Source organism: Mustela nivalis (genome assembly GCF_964662115.1).
Source record: "Mustela nivalis genome assembly, chromosome: 2".
Taxonomy (NCBI): Eukaryota; Metazoa; Chordata; class Mammalia; order Carnivora; family Mustelidae; genus Mustela; species Mustela nivalis.
In genome coordinates this window covers 173,466,407-173,486,643 of record NC_139021.1, presented here as the reverse complement: position 1 = coordinate 173,486,643, position 20,237 = coordinate 173,466,407, and the positions used below count along the sequence as shown (strand labels likewise).

Below are 20,237 nucleotides of genomic sequence, written 5' to 3'. Positions count from 1 at the left end.
GGAGAGAGACAGAGACAGACAGACGAGGGGAAAGACTAAGAGATGTTAGAAGCTCCTGGTGGCTCTTCCCTTGGGATTTGGGTGGTTCTTTCAGAAACGAACCCCAAAGAACTCGGCTGGTTATAGACATTGAATCCGCTCATCCCTCGCGCCATTCCCCAGCCCTAGCTCGCACCTGGAGCTGCTCTCGCAGAGAATCGGCAAACTGGTTTCCATCTGTGAATATGCTTACAACTCAAGGTGACCCTCCCTGCCCGCTTTCCCCAAGCCTCAGGGCCCAGGAGCCAGGGGGGCCATATGGTCATCTCTTGGATGTGGCCAGGTCCCGGCTCGTGCTCAGATCTGCCAGCTGACAGCTGGGCTCTGACCAGATGTGAACGATTAAAGCCTCGGACAGTGTTGGTTGGAAAGGTTGGAGCCCAACGGTACAGCCAGGTCCTGGGAGCCCAGGGTGAGTCCTGGGACCTTCACAGAGCCCACTCTGCTTTCTCCTGACCATGTAGGGTGGCAAGTTTTCTGTCTCAGCACCAGAAGGACCCACTTCAGGCAGGGAACCCTGGGGGACGTTGGTGGCAAAGGGTTGGGGGGTTGAGGATTGAAACCAGAAGTGAAACCCAGGAAAGTAGAGCTCCCCTCCTGGTCTTGGAGGAGGCTGAGGCCAAGGCTGATCAAGACCCCCTTCTAGGCGGAGGTCCCCGAACAGTGCTCCCTGTGGGAGACCGGAATGAGCTCAGGTCCTGAGTTCTAGTCTCAGCCCTGTGGTGTGCGTGCTTTGGGGCCATGGGCAGACCTGGAAATCTCCCTGAGCTTCTGGTTCCTCATTGGTAGGCTGGAACTAAGGAATGAAGCCTGCCTCCGCCCTATGGGACTGCTGGGGAGATTGGCCGGGCAGAGAGTCGGCCCCCAGGAGGTGGGAGCTGGGTGATCACTGGGGTCTGGGTGCAGGAAACAGAGAAGCAGGCAGGGGCCTCGGGCAGGACCAGCGCTGCGGCAGGACAGTCGGACCCCCAGGGAGGCTGCAGGAAGTGATGTGTGAAAGCCAAGCTCACACCCTGAGCACCCACCCCACCCCGCCCCCTCCTCTGTCCCCCTGCTGCTATTCTGGGTAGATGCAGGGTGAGAAAAAGATAACTCTGCTTCCCATGACAAAAACATTTCATGTCTGTCAAGGAAAACATCCTCCATCAGAAGAAAAGAGGAAATGGGCAGGACCTCACGCCCAGAGTCAGCCCCATTAACCCCTTGGTGTTCAGAACTTCCAGACCTGCCAGGCATAGCGAGACGAAGCTAAGAGATGGGCTTTCGTGAAACCTAGCACCACGAGGTAGTGGTGTTCCTCCTTTTATGAATGAGGACACAGAGGCTTGAAAGTGTATGGTCCTTGCTTAAAGTCCCACAGAGAGAGCGTGGCCGGCGGGCCCGCTGCTTTCTGAGCCTCAAGTGTGAATTCTTCAAAAATCTTTGTCCTGGATCACTCCTGTCATGCTCCCTCACGCCCCTTGCCGCCAGCCACAAGAAAGCCACCCCCAGGAAGCCTCGCTTCCCTTTCCCCGAACACCCCAGGAGCGCGATGGGCTGGGCACTCGCCGAGGCAGAGCTCTGTGCAGGCGTGCGGGGCGAGGGGCCTGGAGAGCAGACCTCACTCTCTCTTCCAGAGCTCCTCGGGTGCTAGGCTGGGGTGCTCCTGGCCGTGGCTGGCTCCCCAGAGCTCTGCTAGAACCGGGATAAGGGGAATCCGGGCCCCAGATATTGGGGTGTGGTCAGGGGTCCCAAGGTGTTCACCTGCAAAATGGCAACTAGGCCTGGAAGCCCCACCCCTTCTCCTGGCAGGGGACCTTGGTGGTGGGAGCGGCCCCCTGCTGGAGCAGTACCTTGGGTCCCCTCTGGAAGGGGCACCGGCTGCAGGCGGGAAGCCTCAGTACAGCTGCCTCCATGGTCTTCCCCCAGGAGCTGTGGGCTCCCTTCTCACGGGAGCAGCCTTCTTTCGAGCAGGCTCAGCGCGAGCGCCCCACACCTTGCAGGGGCGAGGCTGCCGCTTGCTGGGGGGCCTGGAGGGGCAGGCGGGAGGGGAGTGTGGGTTGTGCCAGGTGGCCAGCGGGGGGGGGGGGGGGCGCTGTGGAAAACTCACAGTGCTCACCCATTTCAGTGCCTTCCCTTTCGTTGCAACACCCGGGGGATTGCCATCGAAGTCCGGGGCTCGGCCCCTCTCGACCGGGCTGGGCTCTCTGGTTTACCGTGTCCATAGCTCCATCGTCCCTACCTTGACCTTTGTTTTTTCTCAGCCCCCTGCCCCGGTCCCGTTGTTCTTCTTAGAGCAGAGCTAGGGGGAAATTTTTGTACCCACATCACAGTAAGAGTGCGGCGTTAAAGAAACCCCTTCTCCTTGGTGTCGCCTTCCTGACCTCCGGGGCGGGGTCTTTGGTGACCTTGAGGAGCAGGGCCTGGGAGTCCTCAGACTGGGAATCAGATGAGCTGTGTGTCCTGCAGCTGCGAGAGAGGCTTTCGCTCACCTGCACCTCAGTTTCTGTAAAGCAGGGCAGTGGTTTGGGGAGGGTGGGGGTTGAGTGAGGGGGTCTCTGCAAAGCCATCTCGGGCTGTGACCCCTGCAGCCCTCCCCGGGTGCTCTTTGGGGTTGGGATGATGAATATAGCTGGCGTACAAGGATGCTTCGGGGCTGTGAAGCATACAGCCTGATGGACGTTCACATGCGAACACACCATGTGTGGGAGGCCGAAGATGTCTGTGTCCTACCTTCTGGAACATTCATAGCATGTTACCTTGTGTGGCAAAGGAACGTGGCAGATGTGTTGAAATCCAGGGTCCTGGGAAGAGGAGATTATCCTGAATCATCTGGGTGGGCCCAGGGTCATTCCGAGGGTCCTTAAAAGTGAAGGAGGGGGCAGGAGGGTCAGAGACCGAGAGGGACTGGAAGGTGCTTTGCTGCTGGCTTTGAAGATGGAAGAAGGGGACCCGAGCTGAGGACTGCAGATGTCCTCAAGAAGCTGGAAAAGGCAAGGAAATGGCTGGAAATGGCTTTTCTCCTGGAGTCTCCAGAAGGAGCACAGCCCTGCCAGCCCCTTGAGTTTGGCCCTGTGAGACCCATTTCAGACTTGAGACCTCCTGAACCCTGAGCACTCCAGAACCCTCAGGTTTTAAGTCACTGGGTTTATAATAATTTATCAGCAGCAATCGGAAGCTGATACACTGTCACCATGGCACCAGGCAGGATACGGAATATTTTCATCACACCAGAACATTCCCTGGTGCCTTGTCCCAGGCTAGATCTATCTACCCTGTGAGGAACAGCTGTTCTGACATCTTTCACTTCTCATGTATCTGTTCTTGAACTTTGTGTGGATGGAATCCTCCTTCAGGTCCAGGGTCTTTTACTCAAGGCAGTGCTTTTGAAGTTCATTCATATTGTTGGGTGTATTGATACTTTGTTCCTTTTTTGTTGCCGAGTAGTATTTCGTGGTCAGGCTATACCACATTGGGTTTCTCCATTCTCCTACTTATTAGATTGTTTCTAGTTTTTGGAGCTTATGAAAAAAAAAAAAAAAACAACTGCTGTGAACATCCTGGAACAGATCTTTCTTGTGGACACGCACATACACTTACTTCTCCTGTGGAGTTGCCAGGTGCCAAGACAAGGATATGTTCTACCCAAGCTTGGGTAGAAATCGTGGTGCTGTGAGCGTGAGTCATCGTGGCCAGCCTTGGGACCAGAGGCTGGTGGTCACTCCACTGGCCCACAGTGGTTTCTGGGGGTGTGCATGATGGTGTGGGTCTTCTCTGGTCCAGGGTGGGGGCTTAGCAGCCCTCAGGTGGAGATTCAAGTGGAAAGCCCTAGCCAGCAGGTGGGTGCGCTGGGTCTTGGAACAACAGGCGAGTCTGGGCTTCTTGAGCACCTACGCTGGACCCAGCTCAGAGCTGGAATTTTCTTATAGGTGTTCCCTGGTCTCTTTGCATAGCCCTGTGAGGGGGGATAGTTGTTCCTCACTTTGCCACTGTGGAAACTGCGTCCCAGGACACAGTTCTGTCTGAGGCAGAGCCAGTAAGGGTGGGACCGGGTGTCTTCCCAGGTCCAGCCGACTTCAGATTTTTCAATCCTATCCCCAGCCCTGGAAAAGGAGCCCAGGGCTGGGCTGGGTTAGAGAGCAGCCCTGAGGGTCAGCTTCTCCCATGGGAAGGACAGTGGGTCCCTATAGATGGGTGTGTGAGCCAGGCCTTGGGGGGGGGGTGACAGATGCTTCCCATGTGGCAGAGAACAGTCCAGCTGGTGGAGGGGTTTGTGGGGGTGATGGGGCAGTGGTGAGGGGCTAAGAGAGACATCTGATTGGTTAGCAAGCTAGACCTGATATGTAGGACAGTAGAGAGCCCCAGCAGGTGCTTGAGGCTTGGAGTGACCTGATGAAATCGTGGCTGTGACCTGATTCAGAGGAGCAGACTGTTGGCAGAGTGCGGGGCTCTCTGGGAAGCTCTCCCCAGCTCTCTGCCTTTGCCTATGCTATTCCCCATCTTGTTCACTCAGCAAACTTGTCCTTGAAGATGCCAGGCAAGCATCATCACCCTGGGACTGCCTCCCCCACCCCAACCCCCCTTTGGCACCTACCACAGTGTCTAATAAAGAGTACAAAATAGAATTTTACAGTTTTCTTAATTATAATATTTGAATTGAAATCATTCACCCTGTTTTGGCCTGATAAGTCATGGTCAGATTCTCATAAATTAAATACATATGCAATGTGTGTCCACTAGACAAGACGAATGGCAGCCCGATGATGATGGGGCAGAGGAGACCTGACATGCAGGACCTGGGGGTATGGGGGGCTGTTTCACCTAGCGGGTGAATTCCCAGGTAATGCCGAAGCAATTGCCCTGCGGAGTGCTGTTTAATCGTACAGTCACGCCACACTTGGTTCACCTTTCTCTTACTGATGCATGTTTGGATTGCTTCCAGTTTTTGGTGATTATGGGAAAAAAAGCTGATTCTGGAACAGATCTTTTTGTGGACGCCTGTATACACTCACTTCTCTTGAGTAGAATCCTAGTCATGGAGTTGCTGGTCCTAAGGCATTGTTCAGTTTGGGCAGAAATTCCGACTGCATATTTTAGCTTCTAGAATCTTCTTCTCCACTAACCCAGAATGTCCTCAATGTTGTGTCCACATCATCAGGACTTAGAATGTGTCTGTGGGGAGAGAGAGACAGGGAGACGAGGGCAGGAGAATGGATCTGTGCAGGTGTCCCTGTCACCAGCTCCACTTTTCCTGTTGGGAGCATTCCTGCGGTCACTTCCTGTGGGTCACCGTCCAGTGAGGATGTCGCTGCCTGTGCTCATACATTCCCATCTCAGTGGGGGTGTGCCTACCGCGAGTCAGGCGGGTCACTCTGTGTCTGGAGCATTCTGTTCTGCAGAGGAGATGGCTGTTGATTAATTGAGTTCCAGAAGGAGCTGTTAAAGATAACAATGAAGTCAGAGAAGCTGGCCGTGCACATGGTTGGGCTTAATGAAGCAGGCCGGCCAGCATCCTGGGAGGGATGGGCCTATGGGACAACGCTAATTAAAAGCCCCAGACAGACCACCTGGGCTTACAGATGCCCCTGCAGTTCTTCCTAGTCCCCATCGTGGGCAGTTGGCCCTCTACGGATGGTAGGATGGGTGGGAAGTCACATCCCCCGGGCCTCGGTTCTTGCCCACCTGGGCACTGCAGTGGCTGGAACAGGGGTCTTAGAGGCTGCGTGCACTGCAGTCCCCTTGTGCACGTAGGACACACATGCTCCAGGGTGTGTGGGCCGCTGGGGCCATCTGTGTGGCCTTCCTGTGGCTGCTGAACCCAGAATGTGCAGCATTTCCTGGGCATTCATATGTATACTCACAGAGAATATGGAGCACACTCAGGTAGTACACTGCGATAGTGTATTAAGGCTCTACTCGCCTCCTCCAAGCTGCTTGGTCTCAGGTGGGCCTCGAGATGCTTCAGCAGACACTCTGGGTCTTGTGGCTCAGAGTCCCCACCCATGGCTCTGGGAGTAGCTTGAGGAAGTCAGCCTCATTCCCTGGAAAGTACTTTGCATGGCCTTTCTACTCCTTGGGAAAAGACTTGGAGCAAATTTGGTCCAGGGGGAATTGTTCGTTGGTTTTCTTTCTTTGTTTTTATCTCCCTTTCCTGCTCTGGAAGTAGATATTCTATTTTAAATCCTTTCAAGAGGAGTTTCTCTTGAAATTTTGCCACGCCTGCTTAACGCGGCAAAAACTAAAGTTGATCAATATCTTAACTGAGTTTACGAATTCTTCCTTTGTAAGAATGCCAGTTCCTCATTGAAGGTTTTGTATAAAAAAAAAAAAGTAAGAATGAGGGATTTTAAACCTAAAAAGTCTTTTTTGAAAAATATATTATTTATTTATTTGACAGAGACAGTGAGAGAGGAAACACAAGCAGGCGGAGTGGGAGAGGGAGCAGCGGCCTTCCCAGTGAGCAGGGAGCCCGACGCGGGGCTCCCTCCCAGGACTCTGCAGACGGAGCGTGGCCTTTGGTTCTGTCCAGCCGGCAGCTTCAGAGCATCTAGGGGAAAAGCAAAAATGCAGCTGGTGGCTGGGGTGCTGGCCCTGCTCTGGGCCTATGTTGACACGCTGCCCGGGAGCAGGGTGTCTGGGGAGAGGTCTGTGCCAGCCGTCGCCCCTGGCCCGCTCGGAGAGTCCGGGACAGGCAGCCAGCTCCACCACTGGCCAGGCTCCGAGAGAATTGCTATAAACTGGGCCAGGCAGAGAGGTTGGCCACTGCCTGGGGCTGGCAGGAGGGCAGGAGGGAGCGGTGGCCAGGGTGGGTGGCGGTGACTAATGTCTGCTTCTAGGGAGGAAGGCTGTGCTCCTGAGTGCAGGTGGGACGAGGGACAGTTTTCCTGGCGGGGTGGTTTCCAGCAGCTCTTTGATTTTTTTTTTTTTAAATGGAGATTCACGTATCATTAAAAAAAATAACTTACCATAAAATGCAGCGTTTTAAAGTAATCAAAAGCATACAATTCGTTGGCTCTTGGGACAGCCACAAGGTTGAGCAACCATCGCCACTGTCGAATTCCAGAATATTTTCATCACCCCGTAAAGAAACTCCTGCCCATTTGCAGTCCCTCCCCAGTTCCACCCCTCCTCAGCTCTCGTTTCTCGCTGTGGTGTCACCAGCTGCCCTGGTGACTCGGGCCAGTCACAGAGTCCTGGAACCAGGGCTGGAGTGTGGTGGAGGGAAGGAGCTCAGGCACGGGGGACAGGCGCTCACAACTGTGTGATTTCAGGAAGATACTTACCCTCTGTGCCGCGGCTTCCTCTGCTGTTAAATGGGGCTATTAACTACTTACTACTTACTTTCTACTTCATTGGGTTGATTGTAAGGATAAAATGAGACCCTGTATAAATAATAGTAGCTAGGCTTGTTAAAACCTTTGCCTGGGGTATTTTTATTTAATCCTCATTAATCCTGAGAGGTAAGAGTTATCATTATCCTATTTCATACAGAAAGAAAACCAAGCCACAGAGAAGTTCAGTAACTTGTTTAAGGTCGCACAGCTATGAATCTGTTTTTGGCTGAAAAGCATGGACAACCTGACTTTGTCTTGTTTCCAGAAAAGGGAAGTTAATTATAACTCAGAGTAGAAAGTCCAGAAGTCCAGCAAGCTCCAAAGCAGGTTGAGTTGGCAGCTCATGGACCCCATCCAGAACGGATGGAGGTTCTTTGGGTGGTGCTGCCTCTCAGGCTGGTGGCAAGATGGCGCCCACCGGCTCTTCCTCAGGGCCCTGGCTTCAGGGTAAGAATATTTCCTTCCCAGAAGCCCCCAGGTGACTTTCCCTCACAAACCCATTCCCACTTCTGTCATTGGGGAAGGGGAAGGGTTCGCCATGATTGGTTTTGATGACCCGGGATCAGCCCTGGGTCTGGGGTAGGTGCCCCTCTGCCACCTCTATGAGAGCCATGCAAAATTGAGGTTTAGTTAAGAAGAGCAAAATGTTTGGTGGGTAGACACAGCAGGATCCACCAAGGCCAGTAAGGAGCTGAGCTGGGATTTGAATCAGCCCTGCCCTGGGCTTCACCACACTGCAACACAGCCTCCATACAGCTCCTGAAGGGTGGTATGTGCATAGTGAATCTAGGCGGAATGCAGAAATCTGTATAGTCCAGCTCCCCCCCCCCCCCGTTTTTCTTTGATACCTGACTGGTTGAACCCCTCTGGTGATGGGGAACTCAGTGCCTTACCAGGCATTTTCCTTTTCTCATTTGACTGTTAAGTGCCACGGCTACCTTTCAGAGTGCTCTTAGGTAATTTAGGAAAAGATCTGCTCTAGGTGCAGAAATTGGAAAATGCTGCCTACTCTAGATGATAGAGTCTTTCATTTCATGGCATGGGGTGGTATGTTGGCGGTAAGAAAATGGCACCCCTGCCTATGGGTGAATGCAGCCCTGCCTGGGAGACATCGCTCCCCCAAGGTAGGCACCTTTGGGCCATGTGCAAACTGTCTCTTCTGTTAAGACCCTCTCCAAGAGGGGCCTGTCATGTATGTACATAAGCCTTGGCTCGCAGGACCCTGGCAGAGAATGGGAAGTTCATGCTCAGGTTCCCCAGCAGGGGGGTACACCTGGGCTCAGGGCACCCCTTCCTGCCTGGAGGTAGTACAGCTCTCCCTCATCAGGAAGGTTCGGCTGTCTGTCTCCCTGGCCCTCACCTCCTATTCTGCCTTTCCTCACCTCTCTCCAGGGTCAGATGGTGAATATTCGGGGCATGAAAGTTCCACTGCCTCAGTACAGTCAGTGCCGCTGTGGACTGAGCCGTCCCAGGGCTTTTCATGGTGGGAACTGGGGATGTCTAAGCCAGGGTCTTCCCAGGGCCCAGGCAGGTGGCATCTTTTCCTTAGAGTGGGACAGAGCTTTTTCATCGACCTGTTCAGTTTCGAAGTGTGCTTCACTGTAGAGAACAGGAAAGCCTGCATCTCATTCCGTGGTGGGAGTGGGGGCAGGTGGCTTCCCAGATTCTCCTCCATCCTTCTGAAAGTGCCCCTGGGGTGAGCAGATGGGCTGAGGAGGGGAGTCGGGACCAGACAGTCTCTCTCACCCGTGGCAGCACCAGCCCCGTTCCCATAGCTAAGAGTTTCCCTGGGGGTTCCATGTGCCAAGTTTCTGTCTGGTCGGTCTTTCTATCCTTGATTAACAAGCCTGGAGAAACACTAGCGAAAGGAAGTGCATTCGCTGACTGCGTGTCTGGTGGCGCTCGTCCCCCTGGCGTAGGCACATGGCCTGTTTCGCAACAGCAGTTGCTGTTTGATGATGATGATGATGGTAATGATAATAAACAGCTTCTGTAATTTACCGAGTGCTTGCCCAGCACCAGGGTTTATAGGTATCATTTCATTCTGTCCTTAGAGCGACCCTCTAAAATATATCACCATCATCATGATCCCCCCGCCCCCAGTTTCCAGGAGAGAAAACGGAGCCTCTGAGAAATAAAAGTAGCTCACCCAAAGTCATGCACCGGGGAAGTGGCCATGCTGGGATTTTGAACTCCAGCTTTCCTGACCTGGAACTTGTACCTTTCACTTCCGTGTTAACAGCACCCCCCCCTCCCACGCCCTGATCTTTGGGTTGGAAGAATTAAGGCATTTGAAATGGAGCATCCTGATGGGCTTCAGAGCCTCAAGAAGGCCGTGCCCCACAGAATTCTGAGCCTGGAGGCGGCGCTGGGCAGCTGGGGCTTGGGAACGCCCTGTGACTATGCCCTCCTGATTTTCCTCACACCATTCGCTCCTCTGTGGAATGGGGATTTATGTTCATATCTTGTAGCTTCATCTGTTTTGAGCAGTGGCACCTGTTGGAGACGTGACATTGGTCGTAGCGCCGGCGCGCAGGCTCAGAGTTGGAGAACTCGATGCAGCTGGGTGGCATCCTGACAGCGTGGGTTCCTTTCTTAACCTTCTAGGCCTTTCTTTTCTCATCCGTGGAATGGGAAGGATGACAACACCTCACGGCCCCCTCACACAGCAGGATTTCCTGAGTTACCCCAGCACAGCGGGGACCTCGACGTGAAATTCACGTTGGGAGATGGTTGACAGTGATGGTTTTCCTGATAGATTTCTGGGTTTTGTACATCTCTAACAATTTCAGATTAACCATGTGAGTCTGAATAAACTTGTATTAGAGCCCAGAGTCAAAACCGTACCTAAATAGCTGACCCCAGTCAGGAATGCAACAGATGGTGGGCGGGGCCGTTATTCATTTCAGAGGGTTTCCCATGAATTATGTCCTTTGTTTCAATGAAATGGAGTCCCTGGGAATGTGGATTCCCACTTCACAGAGGGAGAAGTTGTGTCCAGAGAGAGGGGAGCTTTCACACCTGTGCATTCTCCAGCTGCCCAGCCTGCCCACGTTCTGCATCACCATCGGGAGCCGCTTGTTTTCCTGTCATCCCTCTATGAGCAACAGCCAAAGAGCCAACTCTGTCTTTGTTCTTCTGTTCCTAAGCTCTCTTGGTTTCGAGGGCCACCCTGCGCCCCGAGCTGGTGGCCCTCTCTGCCCCCTCTACTTGCTCTTGTTTTGTTCATTTGAATCACGATCCAGTGTTGGTCCATGGATTGCAACAAGAGGGGTCATGATGTCTCTTAAGTGTCTTTTAAGCTGTGGGAGTCAGTCCCTGGGTCTGATCAGGATGACCCGGGAACCTCATTAGAAATGCAAATTTTCAGTGGTCCCAGACTTGTCGGAGTAGAGACTTTAGGGTGGGATTGGGGCCAGCCATCTGTTTTAACAAGCATTCTTGGTCATTCTGTTGCAGGAGTCTGAGACCATTTGATCTGTAGGTTTCCCCTCCTTTCCTGTATATTTCCTTTGTAACTTACATCTTGGAGAGACCTGGCATTTGCCCTAGCAGTTCCCCCAGCCTGAGTTTTGCCTGTTGATCCCATGGTGCAGATGACCAAGGTCTTCTTTCCTCCCTGCTGAGGATGACAGGAAGACTCTGCTCCCTCAAACAGAGGGGGCTGACTTTTGGAGGTTACTGCTGAAGTGGGGTGCCCTCCTGGCATAGTATGGGGTGGGAGCAAGCACAGATGTTCCAGGCTCTGTGAAAAGGCTTGCTATGGCCAGGAAAGGGGGGCCATGGAAGGAGGAGAGGCCACAGAGGGAGATGAGGATGGACTTCCAAGGGCCTGGTGCCGGTGGTAGTCTAGACTTCGTTTTGCTGGCCATGGGAATTGAAGGCCCTGACAATGGGGAGGTTGTATGAGATCTTGGTTTGACCAGATGGCTCTGCCTGCAGGAGAGCATGACTTGGAGGGGGTAGACCTGGAGCAGGGAGCCCTGGGGATGCTGGGCGGGAGCCCTGGTAAGTGTCAGCAGGATGTGGACCAAGGTCGTGGTGGTGAAGTTGCAGAGGAGGGAGTGAATGTGAGAGATGCTAAGAATCTCTCACAGGAATGACTTGGCTCGAGAATGCAGTGGGAAGGGAGGGAGGAGTCTAGGACTCTATGTGGGAGCCATGGTGGTTGCACTGACCAAAGGGGATGTCTAAGGAGAGAAGCAGGTCTGAGTGCTTTGAGACCTGGTCACACATTGTTGGAGGCAGGTAACTCAGCACGTGTGTTACCAATATCCTGACTCAGAGGGGTCAGTGCCTCAGTTGGGAAAGACCTCTGTGACCTTCCAAATCTGTGCATATTCACTGAATCCACTTTTGGGGGTACATAGAAACATCCATCTGTCCGTTTTCCCATCCATCTACCCATCCATCTATCCACTCAACTATGCATCCTTTTATCCACTCATGCAAATACCCATCTGTCCATCCACTCAATTCTCTAGCCGCCTGCCTGTCCACCCACTCATCTTCCATTCTTTATCCATCCATCCATCTGTCCATGCTTCTATCCATCCTTTTATCCATCCGTCTGTCTATCCATCTCTCCATTCTTTTATCCATCCATCCATCCAACTACTCCACATTTATTGAATGCCTGTGAAAGTCAGGAGCTGAGGAGCCAGAGAGGAAGTGCAACATAGCCCTGCTCAGACGACTTCAAGGTCCATGGAACAGAAGCCAGGTGGACAGAACTATCTCAGTACTGTGCGTGGGGTGATCTGGTGGAGCCCCTCCAAATGCTGGTTCCAGGGGTCAGGGCTGTGAGGTTGCTAGGTGTAATTCATGGAGGTTAGTAGGAAGAACTGTTGGTCTAGAAACCCATTTCCTCACCTCCCATAGCAATGTCCCAGGCGCACATGTGCGTGTGGACCTCCCCCTACACGCACGCCCCCCCCACCTCCGCCAAACCATGGTCTGGGGTTGCAGGGACTTGTGGGGCTCCCTGTCTCTCCAGAAATCCAGATGTTCCAGTTTTCCCTCACTGGGGCACCTCATCTCCCGAGCCGTCCTGGGGGGGAGATAGCTGGAAGATTCTGCCCCATGTCAGAAGGGGCCCAGTGCAGCCTGCCGCTCTTGGCTGTCATGGTGCTGTGGCTTCTGCCACTATAAATACTCCTTTCCATACTTACTATTTAGCATTTGGAGAGCAGCTATTTTACACTCGGTGTTCTTTGTAACCAGGAGGGTCTTCCAGTTCATGCCAATAAAATTTCCATTTACTCTGGACATCAACCATGGTGATTTAAAAAAAAAAAACCCATAAATTATTTACTGAAATGGAAGTTCAGCTTACAGTAATAATGCATTAGTTCAGCTAGCCGTGAAGCCTATTACAAGGATAATAAATTTTTTTTATTTTCCTTCTTAAAAGATTTTTGCCTGTAACCTACACATGACCTTGAACTAATCAATTTTCAAAGATGACAGTGCAGGGAGGGCATATAAGGAGAGTGAGAAAGGAAGGAAGAGCTTTTCTAAAATAGCCTGATTTTAGGCAATTGTCAGCAAATACCCGTTATCTCACAGCTAGGAGGGGAAAGAAATGAAAATATATATTGCATTTCTTAAACCGTAAGGACTAGACCTTAAAAATCCTTTTGAAATTGAGCATTTGTTTGATAGAGACATAAATCTAGCAGCTGGAAAGAGGGCCTGTTCGGAAAAGCTGGGGAGTCACCATTGTTGAGACCAATTGTCATGTCACATGAGCCTAGAGCCTTGGGGAAGAGAGTCAGCCCAAGGGTTCTCTCTTCATTTTTTTAAAAATGTTTTATTTATGGAGCAAGATCAATTTTATATATCTCGGGAAGTCTACAGTTCTGCTCACCGCCATTTGCTGACTAATGTCTCCAGCAGAGAAGGACGACAAGCAGGTTCAAGAATTATGGCTAGCTTTGACGTGTCTTATCAAGGCTGTTTTTTATTTTAAGAACATCTGCTTTGATTAAAGGCATTAGAGCCAGGAGCAAATAAAAATGTGTCTGATTTTCACATGTCTGGCATTTTATAACGGGAACCGTGACGAAATCTGTGTCTTCATTCTCACACCCCTAAGGCAAGTGATGAGTATTAACCTAGTATAGTTCAACTAGTTTCTTCTCCATTATCTGGTTTGGGGTTCTAAAAAAAAAAATTCCCGTGGCAGGAGACTCGTTGGTTGAGTCAGATTCTTATTTATATCCTCTACTTCGCTGCAAAGATATTTTCATACCCCTCTTTGCTGCAAAAATTATTTTAAAAGTGACTTGGTTGAAGAATGTGTTGGGACATGGGTCCTGGATTGAGTGAACCTAGAAACATCCCCATCAAATTATTTTTGTATTCCCACAAACTAAAAAAAAAAAAAAAATCGCATAATAAATACACAAGACAGAAGTGACATTAAATTGTTTGAAACGAATAACAAAGGAGAGCTGACAATTGTTTTCTGTGGGTTTACTAGAAAGAGTCAGGTGTCTTTCTCTTCAGCTTGACCATCCTTCTGTGGCAGATGGTTTGCATTCCTGAAATGATCGGTGTTTTTCTGATTCTGTGACGTGAAATCATCAGCTCCCTCTGTGTTACCGCATTTCGGGGGGACGTGGAAGACGCTGTGAGTGTCTGTGTAACGTGGCTGGAACGGTGCAGTAGGTGTTTCTTAGAACTCCCAGATCCCTCTGCTCTGCCCTTGACCATACTTACTAGCGGACTGTGTTTCTTTCATGTCTGTTTTGCTATTCTTTTCTCCCTACCTCCACAGATGGGTCTCAATTCTCTTTCCATCAGCTTCCTTTCTGGCCCCCAAGCCTGCACTCTAAAAATCTCTATCCTTGTTGCCTTGTTTGTCCGTCCCCCACGTGCTCAGGCCCTCAGTGTGTCCTTGAACTGAAATATCATGTAGGCGGGCGTTTTCACAGGGCAGGTGTTATTGTATTGGCTTTGATCAGTCAGTGACAGCTGGTATTTTTTACTGTGGAATGTAACATTACATTAACATTACACTACTGTAATTAACAGTATGTGTAAGGAACATTTACATAAAAGTACGTGTAAGTAACTGTTACGTGTAAGTAACAGTAGTGTAATGGCCAGTGTGGAAGTGGTTGGTAGCCTGGACACACAGTAGGTCCCTTGAGCCTATAGACATTCCATATATCAACTTTTCTCCCTTGTCTGTTATCTCAGATCTGTCAAATAGCCATAGATCAATAGATAATATTCTGTTGACCCCGTTGTGTTTATTCCTGATGACTTACTGTTGAACGAGAGCTCCCTGGATTGGTGGAGAAGATTAGGACACTAGAAACTGCCCATACCTTCTGGGCCTGAAATAGCCTTTTCCATATTCTTTTCCCTACGAATTGTTTTTTTTTAATTTTTAAATTTATTTTCAGCATAACAGTATTCATTGTTTTTGCACCACACCCAGTGCTCCATGCAATCCGTGCCCTCTCCAAAACCCACCACCTGGTTCCCCCAACCTCCCAGCCCCCGCGAATTTTTGAGCACCATTTGGATATCCTAAATGGTTAGCTAAAAGAACACAGTTGTCAGCCCTGGCTCTGCGTGTTCCTGTGGGGGGCTGGTACACCTTAACTGGCAAGTTGTCTTTGATATGGGATATGCAGAGCTCTAAATGGGGGCATGCATGATATGTTGTTGGATTTCTACGCATCTCTAAAAATGTTGCTCCTCTATGCAAATCAGTTTTAAGTCATCACGTGGTACAGCTGCATTTTCACCTCTGATGGAGGAAGTCCATGAGGGTCAATCACCTCCTGGCCTGGCTCAGTGATCAGCAAGGAATTGGGTGGGGGAGGGGCAGGGAGAACCGAGAAAAGCCTTGGTTCTTGTCCTCACATATCCTGGAGTCCTTGGGGGGCCCAAGGCATGTGTTCAACGTGTGGCCCAACACATGCTCTTCTGCAGTCACTGGGACGTGCTCTGAGAAGAGCTGAGTGATGGAATAATTAGGACCGAGCAGACAGCGGGGTGGATGGTTTGTCTGCAGATAATAGCTTGTTTGCTAATTGCCAACACCAGATTTACTGGGCAATTAGACATTTGGTGTCTTCCAAGACCTTCTGTGCAAATGTGGACACATGGCCGCAGGCCTCACAGGTAGCAGGTGGAAGGAAGGTGGTTCACTGCTGGATGGCATCTCTCTGCAGCCTGCCCAAGGGGCCGTGGGCAGGGCAGACTTCTCGCCAACAGGTGGGAAGGACCATCTGGCAGTGCTCCCTAGCAGCGAGGCTGGAGTCCCCCTGCTTTATGGAAGGGGAGTGCCCTTGGCTAAGAGATTAATGAAGAGGGTGGACTTCCGCAGGCTGGGCCAGGGGCTGGGCTTACGTCTCTGTTCCCTTTTCAAGAGTACCAAGCCATGGGTGCTCCTAGGAATCAGAAATTGCTCTCCCTCTAAGATGAGCAAGTTGAGTATTTTAAATGCAAATTTTTTATTATGAAAAAGTATATATGACACAAAATCTGCACTTTTAACCATTTTTAAGTGTACAAATCACGGACATTAATTTAACCATTTTTAAGTGTACAAATCAGGGGCACTAATTGCGTTCACAGTGTTATAAACCATCATCATCCCTATTTCCAGTAATTGTCCTCACTCAGAATAAAAACTCACACTCCTCGTTTCTTCCTCCTCCCTCCCAGCCCCTGGTAACGTCTGATCTGCTTTCTGTCTCTCTGACCTTGCCTGTTCTAGATATTTCATGTATGTGGAATTATACAAAACTTGTCCTGTTGTGTCCAGCTTATTTTACTTGGCGTAATGTTTTCTAGGTTCCTCTGTGCAATAGTGGAACTTCTTTCCTTTTTGCAACTGAGTAATCTTACATTGTATGGACACACCCATTTTGTTTACTCATCTGTTGACGGAGACTTGGCTTGTGTCTACCTTTTGGATATTATGAATAATATCACAGTAATGTGTACATTTAAGTGTCTGTTTGAATCCCTGTTTTCTGTTCTTTTGGGTAGATACCTATGCGTGGAATTCCTGGGTCATATGGTAATTCTACATTTGACTTTTTGAGGAAGCACTAAACCATTTTTCCATAGCAGCTGCACCATTTTGCACTCCCACTGGATATCTACAAGGGTTCCAGTTTCTCCATATTCTTGTCAACATTTGTTACTTCTTTCTTTCCTTTTTATAGCTGCCATCTTAGTGGGTGTGAAGCCTTACCTCATTGTGGTTTTGATTTGCATTTCTCTGGTAACTAATGATGTTAAACATCTTTCCACATGCTTATTGGCCATTTTTGTGTCTTCTTTGGAGAAAGGACTGGAAGTTCCTTGCCCTGCAAGGTGGTTTTGGGTCTCTGTACGGACTCGCTTCTGCGAGTTTCTCCCAGGGTTTGGAACTGGATCCTCCCCAGGAGAAGGGAGACCAGATGTCTGCAGGGAGTGGAGGTGGCTGTGCAGATCTGAAGGCTCACATTCACCCTTTCATGATTCACTTCATTCCCTCAGCCCATTTGGTACCTACGGTAATGATGCTCTTTGAGTTCTCACGGAGCAGAAAAAAACAAAAACCAGTAAGTGTGTGGGATTAACCAGAGTGATCTGAGAGCAAAGGCTGATGGAACCACTGCTGTGCTCCCCTAGAAGCAGGCCTTTCTCAGACACCTCACGCCCTCTGGGTTTCCTTGACCATCAGTATGTTTGAGCAAGCTTCCCAGTTCTTCCCACCCAGGAGTAGGCTGTGTACTAGCTGGGCAATGTTTGCAGAGCACCCCAGTGGGCCTTGGCAATCTGTGGGTACCCAGGGTCGCTCACAGACCATGCTCTGCTGCCCTGCCAGTCCTGGGTGGTGGGCGAGGAGACCAGCATGGAGCTCCCAGCAGGGACAGTGTGACTTCTCCTTGGGTCCTCATTCCCGGAGGAAGGCCACTGGGCCCCGGCAAGGTATCAGGACAAATGTCAGTGCCTGCATAATGGTGAGGCCAGCAGGGCCATCATCATAATGATGTCTGGGCAGCTTGGCTGTTGCCTCTTCTCTGGTTTGACCTCATGTGTGTTGTGGGGCCTTAGGCGTGGGGTCCGGGGACACTAGCCTGCCTGACCTTCTGCCGTGCTTTCTCTTACCTGGATGCCAGAGCCAGCAGGATCACTGAAGAGAGATGAGTTCCCACGTTGTGATGCGGCCTCCTGCTGGGGGGGGGTAGCAGATGTGTCCACTAAGCAAGGAAGTTCTTTCTGGACGCCGCACGCCTGTCCTGTATTCCTGTAATGGGGCTTGTTAATCTCTGGGGTAAGGCAAGGAACCTGGAACCTCTTCCCAAAAAACCCATCCAAACATTTGCTCAGGTTCATCCGGTCCATGGCTGGGCTCAGGTGAGGTTCCGACTCCTGGGAGAGCGCACGCCTGGAGTGAGGCCATGTGGGGGTCGGGCAGGTCTCCGCCAAGCAGGCCCTGGGGGGGACTTGGTGAGAGGCCTGGTGGTCACAGGGAGAGGAAGAACGTTTCATCTGGCTCTAACTACCGAACACAAGGGAGTGCCCGAACAGACAGACCATGCGTGTGCTGGGGTTTGGCTTCCCGGGACTCAGCCCATATCACTTCTAAGGAGGCCTTCGTCTTTCCTTTCAGAAACAGCCCCCACGTCTGCATATTCCTCTCCAGCCCGGAGTCTGGGGGACACAGGGATAACGCCGCTGTCTCCTTCCCATATCGCGGTAAGAGATGTGTCTCTGCGTGCAGGGCTGTGTGCTGACCATCTTTGCTTTCTGGATCTGCTCTCACGATCCAGGCTGCTGGGCAAGCCGCTGGCCTTTGTGGGCGGGGAGTGCATGGTCCCGGGGTCTGGCCGTGTGAGCCCACCAAACCCTTCCCCACCCTGGGCCTGGAAAGGCTTTCTCGGGTGTGGCTGGTGCTTCTGGGGCTTTTGGCCTTCGTGCATTAGCAGGAAGGGCGGGAGGACCCCTTGAGCTCTAGGGCCCAGAGACGGTGAGGCATCCTTTCAGCAGCGAGCCGCCAGCTCTGGCCGGGGCATCAGTGAAAAGCACTCTAGTCCACGACTCTGTGGCTGGGCTGGCTTCTGCACTGGCCGGCCCGGGGAGGCGACCTAGTTGGGCAGGGGACTGGAGACTGGGCTTTGCTGCCACCCGACCCCTCACTGAAAAGGCCGATTTTTGTGGGGCAGCTGTTCAAGGGACTTCCACAGAGCCGACCAGAGAAAATTGCCCTGGGAGGGGTCACTTAGCCAGAGGCTCCGCTAGGCGGGGGCACCAGCTTGTCCTGGTTTTCCTCTAACTGTCACCTCCCTCAGTGTCCTGGAACTCCCTCCGTCCTGGGAACCTTGGGGGGCTGGCCTCCTAGCGCCCGTCCTCACACTGCGGCTTTCCAGACGGCAGCCTGAGGGGCCCCCATAAGAGCTTCAGGGTCACCGTGCGGTGTGTGGGGAAGGAGGAACCGTGTGACAAGAGGCCAGATGGGTGGGGCTCTCACCCCCTGCTCTAAGCAGTACATGTCAAGCCCGACATCTATGGGTTTATAACATGAAGTTCTGGAGATATAAAAAAAAGTCTACACTGCTTTAAAAAAAAGGTTTGGAAACCTGGAATGGCCTGATCCACTCACTTGGTGTTGAGGAAAGGCTGTGTCCCCTGAGGGGACGCGACTTGCCAGGATCACGTGTACAGGGTCCCTGGCACGCAAAGCCCTCCTCCCACACACAACACGCCTGAGCAGATGGAGTGGTCACTAGAGACGTGGCAAGGCCACAGCTGGCAGAGCATTCTGGGCCGTGTCTACGCGGGAATTCGGGGGAGGGCAGTGAGGGAAAGGTTGTGTCACTCGGGGAACAACTGGGCTTCCAGACTGGATGGACTTTCCATAATTAGTCAAGTTCACAAGCAATTGATAAAGGGGCTGGTGGGCAGGCTGTGGGCAGGTGTCTTCACCCTGGCCGCCCGGGCCTCTGCTCAGGGGGCACCTCCATTTTTCCCTGGAGCCCCTTGGGTGGGGGCTGAGGCCGGCCCGCTCTCTCCGTGGGGCTCACTTTGTGGCACACTTGAGCCAGGATTCTGTCTGTAGTGGGTGCACACCTGGGCAGAGTGGAAGGCCAGGCTCAGCCACCCCCGCCCGCCCCTCATGCTTTACCCCGAACGTCCGCAGAATGATGCTGACCCGAACGTCTCGGAGCAGCAGACGTTTCTGGTGGTGGTGGCCATTGACTTCGGAACCACGTCCAGCGGCTACGCCTACAGCTTCACCAAGGAGCCAGAATGTATCCACGTGATGAGGTGAGCGCTGTGGGTAGGGAGGGCGGTGTGGGGGTGCCATCACTGCACCTGTGGAGACTTGGAGGACGGCCCTGGGGCAGGGGAGGGGGATTTTCCTAAGAAGCAGGTGAATGGCATTTTGTAGGCGGGTCCTGGATTCTGGCCCAGCTCCGCCCCAGACCCCCTGTGCCCCTGAGCCCGCTCTCATCTCTGGACTCCAGGTTCCTGGTCTGGAAAAGCATTAGTTTAATTCTGACTCAGTGGGTCAAGGGAAGGGCCTAGATGGCGTGTTCGAAACCGGACCCAGGTTATTCCAGCACGCAGCCCAGGGAAGGGTGCTGACTTGTAGGCAGCTTTCCATGATGGAGGAGGTCCCAGGTGTCCGCTCGGCCACACACTGTGCGACCTTCTAAACCTGTTTCCTCATCTGTGAAATGGGGGTAATATCGGTGTCTGTCTCACCGAGTTTGTGTATGTGTGAAATGAGATTTCCTTCAAGCTTAATACACTGTAAAATGTAAACAGGGAAGGTGCTAGTCCTCAAATGATAGTAACCAGAAAGCAGAGTGGGGGGAATTTCAGCCAGGTCAACCTATACGGTCACTGGAGTAGCCTGGGGTC

The 20,237-nt window shown here is 51.8% G+C and overlaps 1 protein-coding gene across 3 annotated transcripts in view; it reads left to right on the top strand.

The window, feature by feature from the left end:
• The window catches only part of HSPA12A (heat shock protein family A (Hsp70) member 12A), a 155,504-nt gene that overhangs the window by 103,366 nt on the left and 31,901 nt on the right, over positions 1–20,237 (top strand). For all 3 annotated transcript variants that reach the window (XM_082719027.1, XM_082719026.1, XM_082719028.1), the window contains 2 exons: positions 17,983–18,068; positions 19,510–19,637. In XM_082719027.1, the coding sequence (XP_082575153.1) occupies positions 17,983–18,068; positions 19,510–19,637 (214 nt within the window). The remainder of the gene's footprint in view (positions 1–17,982; positions 18,069–19,509; positions 19,638–20,237) is intronic.